The sequence below is a fragment of the Cervus elaphus genome, chromosome 2, assembly GCF_910594005.1.
Source record: "Cervus elaphus chromosome 2, mCerEla1.1, whole genome shotgun sequence".
Taxonomy (NCBI): domain Eukaryota; kingdom Metazoa; phylum Chordata; class Mammalia; order Artiodactyla; family Cervidae; genus Cervus; species Cervus elaphus.
Genome location: NC_057816.1, coordinates 1108282 through 1128913, shown reverse-complemented (window position 1 = coordinate 1128913; position 20632 = coordinate 1108282). Strand labels below are relative to the sequence as shown.

Sequence of the window (20632 nt, the reverse complement as noted above, 5' to 3'; positions counted from 1 at the left end):
TTGCGACCCCATGGTCTGTCCATGGAATTCTCCAGGCAAGCGTTGGGGATAACCTTTTAAGGAAAAGGTAACCTTTTTCTTCTCCCAGGGATCTTCCTGAAGGAAATGGCAACCCACTCCAGTATTCATGCCTGGAGAATCTCATGGACAGAGGAGCCTGGCGGGCTACCATCCACGGCGTTGCAAAGAGTCAGACATGACTGAAGCAAGTTAGCACAGCCACCCCCTTCTCCCAGGGATCTTCCTGACTCGGGGATCGATCCCGGGGCTCCTGCATTGCAGCAGATTCTCTACCGTCCGCGCCACCAGAGAAGCCCCCAAGGATAGTGGAAGGGGTCGCCGTTTCCCACCCCAGGGGATCTCCCCGTCCGGGGAGCCCACCTGCGTCTCTCACGCCCCCTGCGCTGCAGGCGGGTTACCACCGAGCCCCCGGGAGGCCCATCTGTGAGACGCGTCTGAGACAGACAGGCCTCCGGGCAGTGGCAGGTTTCATTCCAGGGGGTGCCTCCCCCTTCCTGCCAGCCTGTGGGCTGACCTGTGCGACCCCAGCACAGGGCCTCTTCCTGTAGGGGTGCCTCTGCTGGACTCTGTCTCCCAGCTGGGGCTGCAGGGGAGGGTCCTCGCCGCTTCTCCAACTGAGTGTGGCCTTGTCTGCCCCCACTTCTGGGCTGACTCAGTGGTGTCACCCGGAGGTCCTCCTTGTGGCCACGGGACGGACACTCTCTGAGAAGAAGATGTCTGAAGGCGTGGGGCACACACCCCCTCCCGGCCCTTGCTGCCTTGGTTGGTGTGTGTGTACGCTGGGCTGGGAAGCCATGGCTTCGGAGCGGAAGGAAAAGGTGGAAACCTGAAAGGGGCTTCAGAGTGGCCGGCCTGCTCCCTCTGGACAGGACTTGCCGAGTCTCCAGAGCCCTTATTTACGCCTGCTCAGAGACCTTCATGCTTTTCACTGGTTTGGGCGAGCTTACCTCGTCAGGCCCTAACAGCTGCCAGGGACTGGGAGTGGAAGGTGGGGAGCTGGGTGGGTGGGGGGACCCGGTTTGTGGCCTTTATTATTGTTCAGTTGCTAATTCGTGTCTGACTTTTGGTGACCCTGTGACTCCAGTACACCAGGCTTTCATCTCCTTGACTATCTTCCAGAGTTTGCTTAAACTCACGTCCTTTGAGTCAGTGATGTCATCCAACCATCTCATCTTCTGTGTCCCGCCTCTCCTCCTGCCCTCAGTCTTTTTTAGCATCAGAATCTTTTCCATTGAGTTGGCTCTTCCCATCAAGTGGCCAAAGGACTGGAGCTTCAGCATCAATCCTTCCAGTAAATATTGAGGGTTGACTTCCTTTAGGATTGACTGGTTTAATCTTGTAGTCCAAGGGACTCTCAAGAGTCTTCTCCAACACCACAGTTCAAAGCATCAATTCTTTGGCACTCAGCCTTCCCTATGGTCCAGCTCTCACATCCATACATGACTGCTAGAAAAGCCGAAGCTTTGACTATATGGACCTTTGTCAGCAAAGTGATGTCTCTGCTTTTTAATATGCCGTCTAGGTTTGTGTGCACAGCCTGGCCCTCATAAAATCCTTCATTCCCCTTCCCACCCGTAGAAATGGGATAGAGCCAGTTTCCTTGCCATGCTGGGTGGAGGGTGTGGTTCCACACAGCCCAGAGGCCCCTGGTACAGGGGCAGCCCAGGAGGACTGGAGAGGTTGGCATCCTTCTTGTGTCCTCATGTGCCAGGTGCTGGTTAGGACCAGAGGGCTGTCTTGAGGGCATTGTCAGCCCTCTGGAAACTGAGCCTCTGAGTCTCTCAGAGAGGGACTTGAACTGCTGAGTTTCGGGTTCTTTCCTGTGGCCCCTCATTGATGCCGTGAGGGACCTGGAGACCCCGAGCAGGGTGGTGCCAGGTTGCTTTCCTTGTCTGTGAGCCTGCGCCTGTGTGGGTCCAGGGCTGACTTGCAGCTGCTTTTGGCTCTGCAGGGCCGGGTGCGTTGGCAGCAGGGCCTGGGCCCTGGGTCGGGTGAGGGGTCCTCCCGTTGGCCTTGCCGCAGCCCCAGGAGCAGGCTGCCTGCCAGCGGGGCTCCGCGTGGGCCGTCTCACCTTCCAGCTGGGTAGGGCCTGGGGCTGTGCCCTGCTGGGGGTGCCGCCGGGTGCAGGTGGGGAAGGTGCTGGCTGGTCTGCGTTGGCCGTGGAGGCGGGGGTGGGACTGTCCCCTGGCTGGGCTGGGCACATGGCCTCCGTTGTCATTCGCAGGCCTGCTCTTTGCAGAACCGTCTGGTTGCTTATGACTGAGCTGAGTCCTTGCTATGATGTTGGCCAAAAAGTTCCTTCAGTTTTTAAATACTAACAAAAAACACAGCTTTTAATTTTCACCCAGAACTTTATTGAACTGTTTTGTTCCACTGCCTTCTGCCATTTTTCAGGTAGTAGAACAAAACAGCTTCATGATTTCATCTTTCTAAAACTTCTTTATCTTTTTGAGCAAAGAACTGTTGCAGGTGCCTTTCCACAGTCTACCAGGGAATTGAATTTTTTTCCATTTGCAGAATTTTTAACGACCAAATAAAGGGAAATCTGAAGGTGCAGTGTCTGATGGATATGGAGATGAATTGGAACCTCCCAGCCGAGCTATAAGAGGTTTTACCTGGTCATCACAGAAACACGTGGTCCTTCTGGCCAGCCCAGTATTGTAAGGGGATCTGATCCCACGTGTTAGGATGAATAGGACTTGTTCTTAAAGAGACAGGGAGGAGCAGAGACAGGAACTGGGAGGTGCTAGCTCCCAGCTAAGGGCGCTGTCTCCCCGGCCTGCCCAGCTGTGTCTCCCTTGGGCGCGGGCTCTGCTGCTGAGAGGAGAGGGGGTGCAGCATGCGGGAGCCCCAGCAAGGACCCCGAGGGGCAGCTGTGTGTGCGTGTGTCCAAGCCGAGGGAGCCGGGGCCCGAGTGTGCGTCTGCGGGCTGCACCCCAGCAAGGCCTAGGGCTGGACCAGCGCCTGTGCCCCTGCCCTTCTCCTTCCTGGCTGTGTGTGCACGTGGGCACGTGTGTGCGCACGCACACACACACACACACTCTGTGTTGGGACTGTGCGTGCCATTTAATTGATTCTGTCGGGAAAGGAATTCGATTCTCGCTGCCCTCCCAGAGTGTTGGGAGGCCCTTGTGCTGGGCTTCCAGTCCGGGCCACGTTTGGTCCCTGAGGCCGTGGAGAAGGCGGCAGGCGTGGGGCACATGGAGAGCCTGGGGCAGTGTGGTCCTCCGGGGAGCCCAGGTGAGCTCGCGCAGTCCCCGGCCCCTCGGGTGTTGGGAGCAATGGTGGGAGGCAGGGCTGAGCTGTCCCGAGGGAGAGACCTGTGGACACCTTGCTGCCCACTTCCTGGTCCTCTGTCCTTTGGTCTTTTAGCTTTTGAAGGTGATGAGTGAACAAAGAAGGACTCAGCAGGAGGAAATGCAGGCTGTGGCTGCCCCGGGCGTGGATGACTCTCTTGGAGGACCACGTCCTCTCGGAGGACCTTCTTGCTGGCAGTGTGGGGCGGTTGGCGGTGTGCACGTCCTCCCTTGTCCGGCTGGCAGCGTGGTGTCCGGGCGCGGGGCCAGGGCTGCCCATCTTCCTGAGCATCCCTGGCACGGAGTGCGTGCTGGGGTCCGCTGGGCCATGGCTTTTTCCCAGGACAGGGCTCTGTCCACCCCCCCGCAACCCCCGCCCCAAGAGGAGGCGTGCCTCTGGCGGCCCGGTGAACGTGTGGCCTCCCTTCTGGGCTGCTCTTCTCTCCCAGAATACGCGTGACCTCGGGGCGTCGGCCCCACGGGCTCTGGTCACGGAAGAAGCGCCAGGAGTGGGACTCGCTCCCACCCCCGACCCATGCCGTCTGTAGTTCAGGTCAGCTTGGGGTCACGGCTACTCCCTGAGCCCTGGTACCCCATGGGGAGGCTCCAGCCCCAGCCCTGCAGACTGGTTCTGGCTGGGAGGGGTTTTCTGGGAGGCGCCTGCTGTGTGGCAGGTGGTCTCGTGACCGCGGTCATGTTCACTAGCTTCAGGGACGTGGACGTGCTCATGCCTACCAAGCGCTGAAAGTGCCAGGGCATGCGGTGAGGTCCTGAGGGTCCTGCCTGTCATCACAGGCTGTCCCTGCCTTCCCTGCCTGGCCCGCTCCCGCCTTCTGGAAGCAGGACGTTGGGCTGGGTCCGTGTGGCACTGTGCAGAGACCTGGGTCTGTGGGTGCTGTCTGCAGCCCCCACATGGCGCTGCGCTGTTGGGAGGAGACCCAAGCGCTTCTCCGGACATGGGCCTGCAGCAGGGCCCTTTGTGATGAAAACCGTTGTTTTCGAGTACATTCTCTTGTTCCTGCTGGAAGGCCTCCTACCTTTTTGGCTGAAGAAGTGCTGGGCTCAGCTGAGTTCTGTTGAGAGCGCTGGCGTTTATAATTCATACAAAAATAAATGTGTCCTCTTGTTGTGACCTTGCTGGCTTTCATGCACTTCCTCCCAGGCCAACCGAGAGTAGTCGGGTTAAACGGTGCACGATTGTCAGCCCCACCAGGCTGGAAGGGCCCGGGAACCTCAGCCTGTGCGAGGACGGGGAGATGCTGGGGCGCTGTGTGTCGTTTCTTCTCGTGTGTTGCCTCCTCGTTGGACGTGTGGGTGTAGGTGGGCGCATTGGTGGTTTGCGGGCCCTGAGTCTGAACTGTCGCCAGGAAGACAGCGGGCCCTGGTTCACAGCAGATGGCCACTCTCTTGTGAGATGGCGCCATGTAAGGCTGCAGCCCACCACCTGCTGTGGGGCCCGTGGAGCTCACGTCCACTCACGCACCACCCCGGACCCTGCCCAACCATCGAGCTGGGTTCCGCCGGGCCCACGTGGCCGTCCGCACGGTATGGGGACCAGCCCAGGGCCCTCTGCCCCCGCTCGGCTCCTGCTTGGGGGTTGAGGCAGGTCTAGCTCCCCTCCCAGCTGGAGCTCCCCTGGGGTGCAGGAGTGCTCATGGGACCTGCGAGGACCCTTTGAGGACGGAGCAGCAGGGGCCTGACGGGGTCTGCTTCAGCTTCCGCCCCACCTCGGGCTGGCCTCCTCCTGTCAGCACAGCCAGAACCCGTGGGCACAGGGTGACCCGGGGCCGGCATGGCTGGCCCTGCATGTGGTGGTCAGAGGCCCTGCCCCTGCCGCCTCACCGCTGGGCTCCAGGCCTCTGTCTGCCTCCAGCCGGGTGACCACGGCTGCTCTCAGGTCTCCAGGCCTCAGTCTGGCCCCCCGCCTCCCCCGGGGGCTGTGGCCCCTCGCTGGGAGGAGGTCGTTCCTGGTGTCTGTTCCTGTCATGCCTACAGTGGTGGCTGTGTTGTGGGAACAGGCTCTGCTGCGAGGGTCCTGGTGACCATGTCTCCACAGCGCCCGTGCCCTGCGCCTCCCAGCAGGGAGGGGAGAGCAGGGCTGGCTGCGCGGCTCTGTTTTCCCAGTGTCCATGGGCCTTACGGCGTCAGCGCGCATCAGGACGCTGGGCCCGCAGACGCCCCCAGCTCTCTGCTGATTGGCTGTAATCGGGGTCACAGGCCCTCCGGTAGCACAGCTGATGGGAGAGCAGCGGTGGTCACGGGTCCCTCCGGGAGCTGAGTGACCCGCCGGGGGCAGTTCACAGGTGGTGCCACAGTTTTCCACCTCTCATGTTTTTCTCAGAAGTCTGGGTCACTTGGTTGCTAATGAAAACAATAAAATGTCCCCTAAAATGAGGTTTGGAGGGGTCTGGGCTAGAGACTGCACCCTGGCCTTCATGTCTGGGCTAGAGCCTGTGCTGGAACAGGCAGGGTCCTGACTGACGGCCCTGGCCATGGGACCCGATCCAGGAGTCACTTCTGGGCGGTATGACCACACCAGGGTCACGACTTCCCTGGGCTCCCTCCAGGCGGGCCTATGGTTCCCTGGGCTGACCCAACTCCAGGGCCTCAGGCCCTCCTAGACTCAGGCACCCATGGGTGGGATTGGGGAGCTTACGTCTTTATCTTTGGTTCGCATCTTCTGCAAACCAGCAGAGTACTGACCGTGTCGTACTCCTGCCCAGAAGACCTTCTGGACCCCCTTGTCTGAGGGGTGGAGCCCTCGTCTCCCTCCATCCCCCCCCACCCCCACGGGTGCCCGTTGCACTGAGCCTCTGACGCCAAAAGCCCTGCCTGTGCTCACGCGTCTCCTTGGCCTGGAGACCCTCCCGTCTGCCTGCCTGACTCCTGTGTGCTTCTCTGGTCACAGGCTTTTAGAGTATTTGACCTCCAGCTTCAGGGCCCAGACACAAATGAGGGCAAGGATCGGGCTTCCCAGCCGTCTTCTTAAAGATGCTTGCCGTGTCCATTAGAGGTATGAGGGGGGCGTGCCTGGCAGTCCAGTGGTTGGACTCTGGCTTCCACTGAAGGAGCTTGGGGCCAGTCCCTGGTTGAGGATCCTGCATGCCACATGGCATGGCCAGAAAAAAAGAAATTAAGAAAATGATCCCATTTCCAACAACATCAAAAAGAATAAAATATTTATGAATAAACTGAGGAAGTGAAAATTTTGTATGTTGGAAACTGTAAGACATCAATTAAATTGAAATCATAAAAGATACTCTGTTCATGGATTGGACGAACTAATATGGTTAAAATGTCCACACTATCCAAAGTAACCTAGCGATTCAGTATAATCACTATCAAAATTCTAATGGCATTTTTCACAAAAATATAAAAAATGATTGTAGAATTTGTATGGAAACACAGAAGACCCCAAAGCAATTGTGAAAAAGAACAGAGTTGGCGATAGATATCACATGCAATGATTTGAAACCATGTTATAAAACTGTAATAATCAAAACAGTGTGGTATTGGCATAAAAACAGATGTAGATCAATTGAACAGAATACATAGCCCAGAAAAAAAAACAAACAAAAAAAACCCACGTGTATATGGTCAGTTAATTTACAACAAAGGAGCCAAGAATATACAATGGGCAGAGGACAGTCTCTTTAGTAAATGTTACTGAGAAAACGACATGCACATGCAAAAGAATGAAACTGGACCACTGTCTTTTGCCACATAAAAGTGAACTTAAAGTGGATTAAATATTTGAACCTAGCACATGAAATCATAAAACTTACAGAAGAAAGCATAGGCAGTATGTTGACAACGGTCTTGGTGATGATTTTTTTTTTTTTTTTTGCATTTGACACCGAAAGGAAAGGCAACAAAAGCAAAAATAAGGGGGGCTACATTAAGTCAAAACCTTCTGCTCAGCAAAGGAGACCATCAACAAATGAAAAGACAGCCTAGGGAATGGAAGAGAATATTAGCAGACCACCCATCTGATATGGGGTTCATGTCCAAAATATACCATGAACTAAAGTGTACAAAAGACCTAAATAGACATTTCCCAAAGGAAATACACAGATGGCCAACAGGCACATGAAAAGATGCTCAACATCACTAATCATCAGGAAAACGCACGTCAAAACCATACTGAGATATCACCTCACCCGTCAGAATGGTCATAAAAAAGACGAGAGGTCTCAAGAGTTGGTGCAGATGTGGAGAAAAGGAAGGCTTTGTGCCAGGTTGGTGGGAATGTCAACTGGCACAGCCACTGTGGAAAACAGCGTGGAGGGGCCTCAAGAAACTGAAAATGGAACTAGTATCTGATGCAGCAGCCTGCTTTTAGGAGTACATCCAAAGGGAGTTGTTTTCTTGAAGAGCGTTCTCTACGCCTGTGTGTGTGGCGGCACTAGTCACGGTTGCCGAGATAACGGAAGTAACGTCAGTGTCGATTAGCGGGCGAACGAGTGGGAAAAATGCGGCCCCTGTGTGTGCACACAGAGACCTCTAAGGAAACGCCAGCCTCCTGGGGAGGCATGGTGCACGCGGCCCCGGCAGAAGGCACGTCCAGACCCCATCAGAGAACAGAGGAATGGGCAGAGGCCTCCTGGCAGTGGAGGATGTGCCCCCAGCCCCTGAGGAGAGCCTGGCCACGCTGCTCGTGGCTGTAGTCGAGGGGCCGTCCACAACGCGAGACTGCCCATCTCTGCTGGCCTCGTGTAAGTGGGCAAGCACACGTACGGAGATGCCCTTCACCCCTAGTGAGCACACGTGTAGGCTCCGGCCTTCCCGAGATGTGGGCCGAAGCCCTACTCAGGTTGAGGCGTAGGGCAGCGTGGACGAAACAGGGAGGAGAGGCTGCCGGGAGCAGCCAGGCTGCTGCTCCAGGGCCAGAGGCAGAGAGGCTGGGAAACAAGTGAAGTGAAGTGAAGGGTGCTCAGTCGTGTCCGACTCTTTGGGACCCCGTGGACTGTCCATGGAGTTCTCCAGGCCAGAGTACTGGAGTGGGTAGCGTTTTCCTTCTCCAGGGAGTCTTCACAACCCAGGGATGGAACCCAGGTCTCCTGTGTTGCAGGCAGATTCTTTACCAGCTGAGCCCCCAGGGAAGCCCAAGAATACCAGAGTGGCTAGCCTATCCCTTCTTCAACAAGACGGTCCTATACAGACATCGGCTGCGTGAGCGACTCAACCTGTTTCTTACTGAAGGATTTTGAAAGCAGCCTCTGTTGATGATAATCAGTAAGACCCTTCCTTTTTGTCTGCTGATTCTGCAGTATTTAGGTTGAAGCTGTTTACAAGAGAAGGCTGCTCCCCTGCTCCTGTCTGTAGGCCCTGCCTCTGCTCTGGGTCGCTGGGTGGTGGCATTAGAGCCCCTTGATCTGATTGTGAGGTCAATGGGCCAGTGTCCACTGGGGTTTCTGGGCAGGCTTTGCTCCAGCGTGCTTCCTTTCCCAGCAGACCTCATGTGACCCCGCTGGTGACCCTCCCAGTAGAGGCCTCACGCATGCCCTGGTGGGGCCCGGGCTCTCCCCGCGGCACCCCCCACAGGTTCCCAGGACGTCCTAGACGCACTGGTAGCTTCTCCTTCCATCCCATTCAGTATCTCGTTCTTCCCTCCTTCTCCACCGGGTGGCCAGACGTGCCCAGAAAGGCCCCGTCCCCGTGCTCCTGCAGTGTCGGGCCCCTCCAGCCGTCCCTCGTGTCAGCGCCCCTTGCTGGCCGTCCCTCTGGAGGCAGGCAGGGAGGGCTCACGTCTGTGAGTCGTCTCTGGGGCCGGCCTGGGGAGGTGCCGACTGCAGCGTGCACCTCGTCCGCCTGCTGCCACCCCCAGCCTCACGCTGGCATCCCAGAGAGACCACACGGTCCTCCCCACACAGCAGCCTGCCCTCGACCAGGCCTCTGCTGAGACAGGTCTGCCTGGCCCTCTGCCTTGGAGGGGAGCCGAGGCTGCCTCTTTGGTGGGTCCCGTGTGGTGTGAGCAAGGACCGCGCCCTGCAGAGCTTCCTGTGAGCCACTGGGGTCTGAGGTATGGCAGCAGCCCCTCTGTGACGGGAACAGGGCAAGTGCTGGGCTCCATGCAGCTCAGGACGGGGCAGCTTGCTGCCTCCCCCGGCTCAGCCGTGCCTGGGGACTGGGGAGAGGGAAACACACCCTCGGCCTCCTGAGAGCTGACAGCCCGCTGAGGGAGGCCCCGCCGGGCCGCTGCACACCGCCTCTCGTCCCAGTCCCCTCTGGTCCACGGGGGAGATGTCCTCCTGGGCCGTCGTGGCCCGGGGCCTGTCCTCAGCGCTCAGAGGAGATGGCGTGAGGCGGTGCCCGCCTCCTGCAGTGGCCACAGGCAGCGTGAGAGCGCGATCTGCAAAGCCCGACGTGACCTCTCTGAGTGCCGGCCAGAGAACCTCCCTTCTCGGAGCTCACGGTCTCTCTGGGGTCCCCACTCGCCTCCCAGGTCGGAGTTGGGCACATACTTCTGTTCACTGTGTGTCTTGTTCTCTCCTCACGGGGTGAGGGGGAGAGAGCAGGTGTGAGCCTTCGCCTTTCTGGGGTGTGGACACAGTGACAAAGGCTGCAGGCCAGCATTGGGGCGGCCTGGGGCACAGGGGCTTTGGCCGTGACGCCTCTGAAGAGACACTTTCTCCTGTCAGCCCTTTGGTTACCCCACATTAATATATACAAGTCCGGATAAATGCTTGATTCCTTGCGTCTACTTACCAGCTCTCAGAATCAAGTGTTGATTCTGTGACACCTTCTCCAAGTAACCAAGAAGGTTTAAAGTATATATTTCACTAAGAATTCATTGATTAAAACAGTCTCGGTCTTGGAGGATACCGCAGCTCTCATCCTCCTTGATGGTCACTTTGCCCCATCTGTGGCCTCTGGGCGTTTATTCAAGCTGGTTCCAAGCCTTGTGACAGGGACTCTGGGGGCTTTGGAGATTGTCCCTGCTCTCTGCTGTGACAGCGAGGCCCTGGCTAGAGCCCGCCTTTCCTCCAAGGAGCCCTGGTTTCTTGTGGTGGGAGTGGCTTGTAGAGACCACATTCCAGGTGCCGGGGCGCCCACTGCTTTGGGGTGGTCATTGTCTCTGGGGCTTCCCAGGGAACAGACCATGCGTGGGAAGACAAGGTGCCTTGGAGTCATGCTGGCCCTCCCCATTCCACTGCAGGGCACAGGGCTTTCACGGAATACCCGGCCCATGCTGCAGCCGTCTCACCACGCTGAGGAGCCAGGTGCTCCGTCGCCTGCTGACCAAGCCCCTTGACTCCTCCTTGTCTGGACAGGGGACTCTCCTGACAACCCAAGGCGGTGCTGAAAGCGGGGGTGGGAGCAGGGGGTTTCCTGACCACCCTTCAGTCACATCTGGCTGTTCCATTGTCACTGGGGTGGGTTTCTTCCCAGGAGGTTCTGCTACTAACCGACTGTATGATTATAGATAGCGGTTCTCTGCTGTCGGTCTGAATCTTTGTAATTCTGATTCATGATTATGGTGGTTCTGTCCTGGCTTTTTAAATTTTCCTAATGTTCAGAACAATTTTGGAATTATAGGTGATAGTTTTTATTTTCAGGGATAGATCTTTCTGGCATGCTGTCCTGGTATAGAGGATGTTCTAATTCTTACTTATTCATTCTCTGTGTTGTCTTTTTATTTTTTGAAAGAGAGCTCCACTTTAAAAAACAACATTTATTTATTTTTAAGTTTATTTCTGACTGCGCTGGGTCCTCATTGCTGTGTTTGGGCTTTCTCTAGTTGTGGCGAGTGTGGGCCACTCTGGTTGCCGTGTGCAGGCTTTTCATCGTGGTGGTGTCCCCTGTTGCGGAGCACAGGCTGTCGGTGTGCGGGCTTCAGGAGTTGCAGCTCGTGGGCTTAGTAGTTGGGGCCCCCACGCTCCAGAGCACAGGCTCCGTAGTTGACAAACGGGCTTAGTTGCCCCTCGGCATCGGAGAGCTTCCTGGGTCAGGAGTCAGACCTGTGTCTCCTGCATTGGCAGGTGGATTCTTATCCTCTGTGCCACCAAGGAAGTTCTCTGTGTTGTTTTTTAATAACTTTGAATCAGACCACCCATCACCCTTTCTTTTGATCTCTTTTTAAATAGAGTGAGTTTTCTTGTGTGTGTGTGTCTGTGTATGTTGGGTGGCCTGCTCTAGCTTTTTTAGTTTTGTGCTCTAGAGGTCCCACTTCTGTTGTTATCAGAAGTGACAAAGTTGGGCCAGATTGGCCTCCCCCAGCCAGGCTCCCCCTCGGAAAGGAGCTGTGGTTGGTTGGCCCTGGCTGGCCCATCCACAGCATCAGACCTCACCATGTAGGGGTCCACCCGAGCCCAGACGCCTTGATGGGCACCTTCCTTGCTTTCCAGGAGCCTGTTTTTGGTGGCGGGCTCCTTGGCATTCACAGAGCCCCGTGCCTTCCTTGCTGTCTCCGCTCATCGAGCCACCCCGTCGTGTGGTTAGCCTCAGTGGCTGTGCCCGGGGGCAGCCTGCTCAGCCCCGTGTGAGGGCCTGGGCATACAGGTCCACTGTGCCCCACCTCTTCTGCAAGGTCAGGCGGGCTGCTCTGCCTTCTGCTCTAGGCTGAAGGCCCAGCCTCGCCGCCCCTGGGCTGGGCCTGCCTTTGGGGAACGAGGTGTGGACTCAGCGGCTCTCCTTTCCGGGGTTACCATGGTCTTCACCTCCTCAGCCAGCCATCTGTTTATGCGCCGAGATGTTTCCTGTGAGTGAGGACATCAGCAGGGGGCACTGAGCACCTTCTCTGCCCGTGGAGGGAGTCCTGTTGGGTGGACTGGCCTCAGAGCCAGCAGAGGTATCCCCCTGTTGTCCCCTCATCTCTCAGCTTCCTTTTTTTCCGCGTGAGCAGCAGTCTCCTCCTCACCTGCCTGCTCTGCCCAGGGCAGCCGTGATCACAAAGCTTCCTGACCCACTGTAGGCCCTGGGTTTGGGGCAGCAGGGCTTTGATCATCTGTATGGGACAGGCAGGGTTTCCCTGGGTGAGAGGCCGGGGTCGGGCCTCTGAAGGGCTCCAGATCCAAGGAGACCTGGAGCGGGGAGCCTGATCCGGAGCAGAGAGAGCCGCTGGCCCAGCACCCACACCCAGGTGCCAGGGCGCAGAGCAGCCAGCGCCAGGCTCGAAGCTGAGCCTAGGTTCCTGAAGGGAACCAGGTCCAGCAGGAAGGCCCCGGTTGGGCCTGCTCCCCAGCTCGAGGTTTTTCTCATCGACCTGTCTTGACTCTTAAACCGCCAAACCCACTGGATCTGGAGAATTGCAGGCCTGGGAAATGCAGGCCCAGTGTCACACTGGAGCCTGAGACGGACACAGAAAGGGAACCACGGTGCCCAGGTGGTGAGCTGGATAGCGGGACGGGGCGTTGGTGTGTCAGTTCTGTAAGGTGTGTTTGGGAAAGGCATTTATTCATTAAGTGGACACTGAATAACTGTCTGGAGTAGAACTTGAAAAGCAGGTCTAAAAACAGCAGCCTTTGTTTGAAGTTCACGGCCAGCCTGTGGAAACACGGATTCATTGAACACACTTGAGGGCATCACGCTTGGAGAGCATTTCCCGTCGGCTCTGATTTTAGGCACAGCTCGGCTTTTCTCAGGACGGTCTCCTCAGCACTGTCACAGACCCCGGTGCTCGCCACGCTGCCCGCACCAGGCACTCGTGTGCCCCCCTGCAGGAAGGACCCCCTGTGCAGACCGCCGCAGACGGAGGGCCAGAGGCAGAGGCAGAAGTCTCTGGTCTAGTTGTGATGATGACCCCTAGTAATGCATCCTGTCACGTGACCTAGAGCGCGCTGTGTGCGCATGTGTGTGGTATGTGTGCCCACGCCGCGGGCAGTGTCCGGGAGGGGCTGAGACGCAGCCTGACCCGGCCTTGGAGCCAGTGCTGTTGGGATGGGCGTGAGCCAAGCACAGTCCTGCCTGGGGGTCCCTGGGCGCTGGGCCCTCGAGGCGCCGGCCCCTGGGCGATCCTCCGCAGTCCCTGGCGGCTGCTGTCTGCAGTGAAGGGGGCGGCACGGGGCCCCGGCTGTGCTGGTGCAGTCCCTCCCCCCGGCCTCTCCTCGCGGGGGGCCCCACACCTCTTCCTCTCTCTGAGCCCCTCCCTGGGCCCCCACAGAGCTCACCGCAGAGCTTGGGGCCCTTGACTTCACATCCTCCGCTCCCGGAACCTAGAGCGGTGAGGCTGTGGTGATGAGTAGAAGCAAGAGCCCCGGAGAAAGCGAGGTGCTCAGATGTCTGTGCCCGTGATTCTGTCAAGAGCATCACATGTCAGCTCGTGAGGAGAGGCTTTTCCCAAATTGAAGTCCCGTCTCACGTCCCTCCTCGGGCCGAGCCTTCCCCCTGAGCCTTCGTGGCGCCTGCCAAGAGCTGCAGGGTCTTGGAGGGCTGCTGCGCTGAGACGTCCAGCCCGCAGGGCCTGGTGGTCCCATGCCGATGGCTGGGAGGCTGCGGGGCCCCAGCTCTGTCTCCAGCCCCTCTCCCTGGCCCGGCCCAGGACGAGGTGGCGTGGAGACCATGGAGAGGGGTGAGCGGCAGGAGGGTGGGTCTGTTCTGGCTCCTAACCTGCTATGGCTCCGCACCCCCGTGGCCGTGTCACTCGTGTGAGTGTAACAGCCTGCAGTGGTCATCTCCTGGGTGTTGTCACGAGCAGCCGTTCCCCTTGCTGATTGTTCTCAGGAAACCACGGCTGGTCCACGGGGTCCCGCGCCTTCTCCTCCTGCTGACCGGCCCTGCCTTGGCTGCCGCTGTCCGTCTTTTCTGGTCCTCCGTGTGCAGAGTGGAGCGTCACTCCCGTCATGGCGTTTCTTGCCAGTGGGGCTGAGCCTACTGCGTTTTTATTGCCTTTTTTCATGAGCCTTCCTTTGTGAACTGCTCGGCAGGGCCTCGGGGGTGCCCTTGGGGCTCACGTGCCCGCCGTGGGGAAAGGTTTTGCTTGCCCCTTCCCTCAGCTGCGCTCACCCTGCCGAGGGCCTTCGTCCGGCGGCAGAAGCCGGGCGTCAGTCAGGTGGAGCGAGACCTCGGAAGCAGTGGTGCTTGGCGCCATGATGGTGCCGCAGGAAGATTTCCTTTTCTTCCCACGGCCACGCTTGCTGGAGGGCCATCCTTGCCTTGCCACCTGCGTTCTGCTCCTGTGGAAACGCTCCCTCACGCGGTGTATCCTGGGGGCCCAGGCTGGGCAGAAGCTCTGCGAGCCAGAAGCTTGCTGGATCGCCCCGCAGCTGTCCCATGGGGAGGGGGCGCGCTGGGAAGTGCTGGCCGCTCTCTGCCCCAGCCCACCCAGCCCGCTCTGCAGGCCTCTGGGCTGGTCTAGGGGCACCCAGAGGTACCCAGGAGGCGGTCGGACCCGCCTCGCGGTTCTCCTGTCGGGGGCGGGGGTGGGGAGGCTGCGGTAGCTCTTTCCCGCACTTGCTGGAGGAGGCGGGAGGCTCTGCAGGCTGAAAGCGCCGTCTGTGGCTCTTGCGTCCACCAGAGGGCGCGCCGGGCACGGAGGCCGCCCGAGCCCCGGGGCGGGGCTTCAGACCCCAGCGCTGGTGGGCGGAATGGTCTCCCTCTGCCGCTGGGCCCCGCGTCCGCACGGGCTGTTGGGTGCTGCTGCTCCGCTGGGTGGACGTGACACGGGGTGGGCTTGGTGGGAAGATGGGAGCCTCGGGTTTCCGGGGCCTGCACGGGATTCCCGTTCCCACCTGCGTGGGGCGGGGGCAGGGTGTGGGGACGGGGGCTCCCGGCAGCGTCAGTGTTTCAGTGTCTCGAGTGTCTGAAAGGTGAAGCAGGTGTTCTGTTGGCTCCGCTGGCCCCACTGCTGGCCTCCTTCATTGTATCTTGCCTCCTCCACCTCCCCACGCCCCCCACCCCCGCCACCACTGGGATCCTGTTTGAGGGATTCTTGGCAGTTTGTGAGCACCCCATGTCTGGAAGCAGCCCTCCAGTGACGGCGCTCGGGGGCACGTGTCCATCTGGTGCCCCGTGTCCATCTGGTGCCCCGTGCTCTGGGGAGCCCTGGCCACCACCAGGGGCTGGCTGCAGTGACTGCCGGTGTTTGAGCAGCTGAGGGCCGCCAAGGCCAGGGTCTGCGTTCTGCCGCTCACTGACCTTCAGTGAGGTTCCTGTCAGTACTTCTTAGAATCCTCATGGAAACATCGACCCCAGGCGGAGCACACTGCCCACTTGTGCCCATTCTGCCACAACGGCCTGAGAACGGGGCAGGCCATCCAGCACCCGGGACTGCGCCTGTGACCTCGGCAGGGGGGGCGGGGGCGTCTCTGAGCCACACAGCCCTCCTCCAGGAGCTCTGGTTTCAGAATTTCCAGGGGGGGCAGTGGCTGGTGGTGGTGTGGTCCTGTGAAGGCAAGGTGCCCGCGGGGCCGTGAGCACAAGGCTCACCAGAGCCGCTTTCTGAGTGGATGCGGGCGCGCCTGCTCCCCACATTCCTGTGCAGGCAGGAGCCTGCGTTCCCAGCCCTGGCCTGGCTCCGGCTGGACCTGTGCTTTGTCCTGGCCTCTGGGCGCGTCTCCGTGAAGACACAGGTGTCCATTTGGAGGCCTTGGACAGGATGCGCGCGGCCCACTGACCCTCAGGGCTGGGTTCCGGGGTTCTCTGACTCTGGGATTTGAGGGTGAGGGATGGAGGGAGGGGAGTTGGGCAAGGCTGAGCTGTTCAGGGACACCGTTAAGAAGAGTTTTCTCTGAGGCCCGCCAGTCCCATAGGCAGGCTAGGCCCGCCTCCGTGAGTCTGCCTGAACTGGGTGGGAAGCTTTGCCCAGAGGAGGAGTGTGGGCATCAATTGGTAGCTGAGTTGAGGGGCTGTCAGAAAGGGGAGAGCCCTGGGGCTCTGGAAGGGGAGCAGGGGGCCACCCACCAGTGTCCCATCGCATTTGGCCCCTTTGCCTAAAGAGAGTGGGCTTTGCACTTGTATGTTGAATCTGCTCCCTCCCCAGTCCCCCGGAATGAGAGCTGAGGGCTCTGGAAAGGCAGAGACCGAAGGGAGCAAAGGTGGGAGGCAGCAGAGTCAGAAGTTGGAAAGCTGGCGATCAGGTGGAATGCAGCCGTGAGGAAGCGGAAACCCGAGGAAGCTCAGCGTGGCTCCCTGGGCCGTGGGACCTCAGACCTTGGAGGGGGCCCGTTGGCGGTCTGGAGGTGCGCGGGAGCAGCAGACAGCCTGCTGCCTCCTGCTTGCCTCGAACCCAAGGATCGCTGTCCTGAGAGCGCGCGTCCCCGGACCACACCAGGGCCTCCCCCATGCAGATAAAGCCACGAGGACATGTTCCCCAACCCAGCCTGTGCCCAAGACCCTGGCGCCTGCAGTCCACTCTCCAGGCAGAAGAGTGGAGTCTGACCTGCCCAAGAGAGAGCCCTCCAGACACTTGCCAGTGGAGGTGGTGGGCGTGCCTCCTGCTTGGGAGCCAGGTGGTCCCCCAGGGCCTGCCTGAGCCAGCCCCGCCCCCTCATCCCCCGACACCAAACTGTCCGTGAGCCCTTCAGTGCCCGTCTTTAAATAGGAGTGGATGGCCTGTGATCACCACGTGTTTCATGGACTGTGTGAACAAGGAAGGCAGAGGCCAAAACCAGTAGAAAAGGAGGGAGCAGACTGAACAAACAGATGAGCTGCCCCATCTTAGTCCCCTGAGAGACCTGCAGGGCACGGAGGGTCCCCTGGCAAGTGAGAACCAACCGGTAGAGAAGAGGAATGTCCAGAGAGTTAACAGGAGTGCTTGGAAGCTGGAGGTGTGATGGCACAGTGAAGTCCTGGTGAAGGAAGAGGTGAAAAATGGGGTGCATTTCCCAGCAAGGGAACAGAACATCAGGTGTGGACACCAGGACGGCAGGAGTGAAGACGTTGGTGCATCAGTGCAAGGGGCTCTGAGCCACAGCAGGGTTCCAGAAAGAGGGACTTTTAAGCAACTCGGAAAATTTCTAGAATCACAGGAAGTGAGTTGAGATTGAGTAGGCTCACCCCGTGCCCCACAGAGTGAAAGCTTCCCCGCTGCCCCCAGGAAACACGAGTGGGACCTTCAGAACATGGGATAAGGGAAGGATTTCAGAAACCTTCAGAGGGCAACAGAGCAAAACTAACCAGGAATCTGAACAAAATCCAACCCGGAAACTAAAAACCAAGGAATTTCATTTCACATCAGCCACATCAGTGGAAGTCATTTCACATCAGCTGAACTATTAATCCAATGCAAGGATAGAATAAAATGTTTTTCCACTTGAAAATTCTGGAAAAAGTAGTACTTCTCATCCGCTACCTTTTGGGAAACTGCTGGGGAGGCCCAGTGCCCAAGGGAGAGGAAAGGGGTCCTTGGGAGGCGGCGCAGCCCAACAGGCTGGGGGTGGCCGGGCTGCGGGAAGAGCCAGGGCCGAGACGTTCCTCCTGGGCTCCTGTCAGGAACCCGCCTGGGAGGTACCAAGGCGGGTGCAGGTTCTGTTGGAGGAGTTTGATCCTTGCTGGGGGCTTGTCCTTAGCAGATCTCCCTGGACTCACGGTGGGATCACCTCCTGCCAAAGCTGTCATAAGCTGAAAATACAGAGCGCCGAAAAGGCATTCAGTGCATGTGACCTCCTCACCCGCCTCAGCCGTGCCCAGAGCTCACACGGCAGCCTCCACAGGGGCCAGACCATCTCACACAGCCCTGCGGACCCCCTGGGGACAGGCCCGCCCCCAGCCACGGCCACGGCGGGACAGCAGCCGGCAGGGTGGCGGGAGCTCTTTGGTGGTCCTCGACCCAGGTGCCGCCAGGTTCGCCCGTGTGCTGTGTGTCCGCAACAGGAAGCTGCTCCACTGGCTTGGCACGCCTCGGGCGCCTCTGGGGCGCGTGGACGTCTCCACGGACGTGCCGGGGCACTCCCAGACACTTGACCCGGTGGGGGCCAGCCTGGGGCGCTCACCATGGGTGGGGGCTGTGGGGCCTGTCACTCTCCATCCCCGCTGAGCTCCCAGCCTGTCTTTTCTTGGGGTCCTTTCCTCTTGGGAAGCTTCCCTACAGCCCTGCATGAGCAGTGGACCTCATCCAGCTCTCTCTGACGTTTTTCTCAGGGAAGTCTGTTTCTTGATTGGATTCCAGTATTTTAGATTCGGAGGATTCCCAGTGTCTGTGCTTGAGCGCCTGTAGGGGTCAGGCCCCAGGCAGGGGGGCGGCTCCCCTGCTCCATGTGCTCCACCAGCCGCCTTCCTGTGCACTGAGTCGGGGCTAAATGCTGCCTCCGACGTTTTTATACCAGCGGGGAGGGCGGGGTGACTTGGCAGGACCCACCTCAGCCTTTTCTTAGGCAGCCTGGGCTCTGTGCCTGCTGGGCTTGGGAAGGCTCGTGGGGGAAGGCAGCAGTCCCTGTGCCTGCGGCCAGCACTTCGGGGGGTCAGGAGTGGCTGCTGCGTGACCTGGGTGCCCCGTAGGCTGTGGTCCAGGAGCCCACTTGCCGGGCTCCACCAGCCTCTCCCACCAGGGTGCAGTTGGCTTGGCTGGAACCTCACCCAAAGCTGACGGCCTGTCGGGCATTTGTGCCACTCTCCCAGCCCCGAGCCCGCGCAGTGCAGCCTGCTTCCAAGCTCCCCCTGGCAGCCGGGCCCAGGTGGGTACTCTGCCCCAACCCTCACGTCGTCTTCTCTGCCCTCCTTGGCAGGCCGTCCGGGGTGGGGGGCTGACACAGGGATGCGGAGGGAGCCCGGCACTCAGCCTCGGGCGGGCGAGGCCAGCGGGGCTCCTGTTTGCCCGGGGCTGCGTGACGGGGGGCTGCCCTTCCCATGAGTGTGAGGTGTGTGGGCAGCTTCCCAGGAGCCCTGGCGGATCGGGGCTTCCTCTTCCTCTGGAGAGGGAGCACGGGGCTGGGAGGGAGGCGGGGTGTGGCCCTTGCGCTTCCAGTGACTCACCTGCCTCCTGAGCAGCTGCGGGGCTGTTTGTGAGGCTCGCCTCTCCCTGCCCAGGGCAGCTGCGCTCTCACCAGGGTCCCGGGCCTGCCTTCCTGGAGGTGTGAGCGGCCCGGAGCCGGTGGCGGGGTCAGATGTGGACCTGGTTTCGGCTCTGCCTCCGCCTCCTGCACTGTGAGATGGGACGTCGGGTCAGGTGAGCGGGCCTGGAGAGGGCAGTGCCGGGATGGGGCGGGGGGTGGCCCAGGCCTGGGGCTGGCACGAGGGTGTCGCCCTGGGCAGTGGCAGCTCGGGAGCCAGTGTGTAGGGCTCCCGGCTATTGAGGGTCCAGCCGGCTGGGGCGGAGCAGGCCGGGCTGTGAGGAGACGCCTGCCTCTTCCCCTCTGGGGGCCCTGGGCTGGGGGCCTCTGGTCTCAGGAGGCTATTTCTGTGCTGGCGGCGGAGGCAGTCACCGCAGAGGACCCCCCCACCCACCCACCTCCCACCACCGCCTCTCCCGCCACCAGCGGGCGCGTGCCCCAGGTTGTCCCCTGCTGTGTGCGCCCTTCCCTTGGCTCCACGCGGGTTCTTTGAGTGGATCTCTAGCTTTCCCCTCCGAGATCCAGCATGGTGAACCCCCCACCCCACCCCCGCCGGAAGCATCAGCTGTGACATTCAGCGAGGCATACCACCCTTCCCAGTGAAACCACAGGAGCCCCTGCCTCACTTGCAGGGCCTTGAACAGGGTGTCCGTCCACACCCCCAGCCTCGAGCTCACCAGGCTGCTGGCGCCTCTGGATGTGGCCCCAGTGGTGTGGCTGCCGTGCGGGGTGCTCAGGGGCCTATTGGGGGGGCAGGTGCTCTGGGGGTTCTGAGGACAGAGATAGGGCGGGCCTGGGAAGAGAGAGCCTCTGTGCGGCCACTCCAGGCCCTCAAACCTTTGCCTACTCCCTTTTGTCTTTGAAAACGTAGATCAAGCTCTTTGTTATTGTGAAATAGATCAGTCAGAGAAAAGGGACTGGAGAAAGTGGTAACAGAGCCTGAAACCACATCCAGCCTGGGAAGAAGACATTCCAGCACGGTCGTCCTCTTTTTCTCTCCTGCGATAAGTGAACAGCTCTTTGCAATGTAACGCAGGAAGAGAAACCACAGCAGTTCCAAGTGCGCAGGTGTGTGGGTTTCAGGTTAGCGCCCCGCGCCCCTCCCGAGTCACGGAACCGGGAAGGAGCAGTGGCACCTGGCCCTGGCCCTCTGGTCCCCCCCCGCCCGCCTCTGGCCCCTCCTGCCCTTGGGCGCCCTGTGCCTGGAGTCCTCGGCGGGAGCCCTGTGGGCAGCGGCTTCTTTGGGGCCCTCGGGACTCCCTGCAGGGGCCCCAGCGAGAGTTCCTGCTTTGCTGTGGGCGCATTTGCCTCCGGTCAGCTTGCGGAGGTGTAATTTACATTCCACTGAGTCTGAAGTGTAAGCTTTGTTGAATTTTGACATATGCGTAG

General features: G+C 59.6%; 1 protein-coding gene across 3 annotated transcripts in view; it reads left to right on the top strand.

The window, feature by feature from the left end:
- Window positions 1-20632, top strand: part of MOB2 (MOB kinase activator 2) — a 52525-nt gene that overhangs the window by 6942 nt on the left and 24951 nt on the right. Inside the window, exons 1-2 of one of the 3 annotated variants that reach the window (XM_043923088.1) lie at window positions 18625-18868; window positions 19221-19359. The exons of 1 other annotated variant lie outside the window; for it this stretch is intronic. In XM_043923088.1, the coding sequence (XP_043779023.1) occupies window positions 19298-19359 (62 nt within the window). In that variant the 5' untranslated portion in view covers window positions 18625-18868; window positions 19221-19297. Of the gene's footprint in view, window positions 1-18624; window positions 18869-19220; window positions 19360-20632 lie in introns of those variants that run through there. One more of the 3 variants, XM_043923079.1, reaches the window with a different exon arrangement.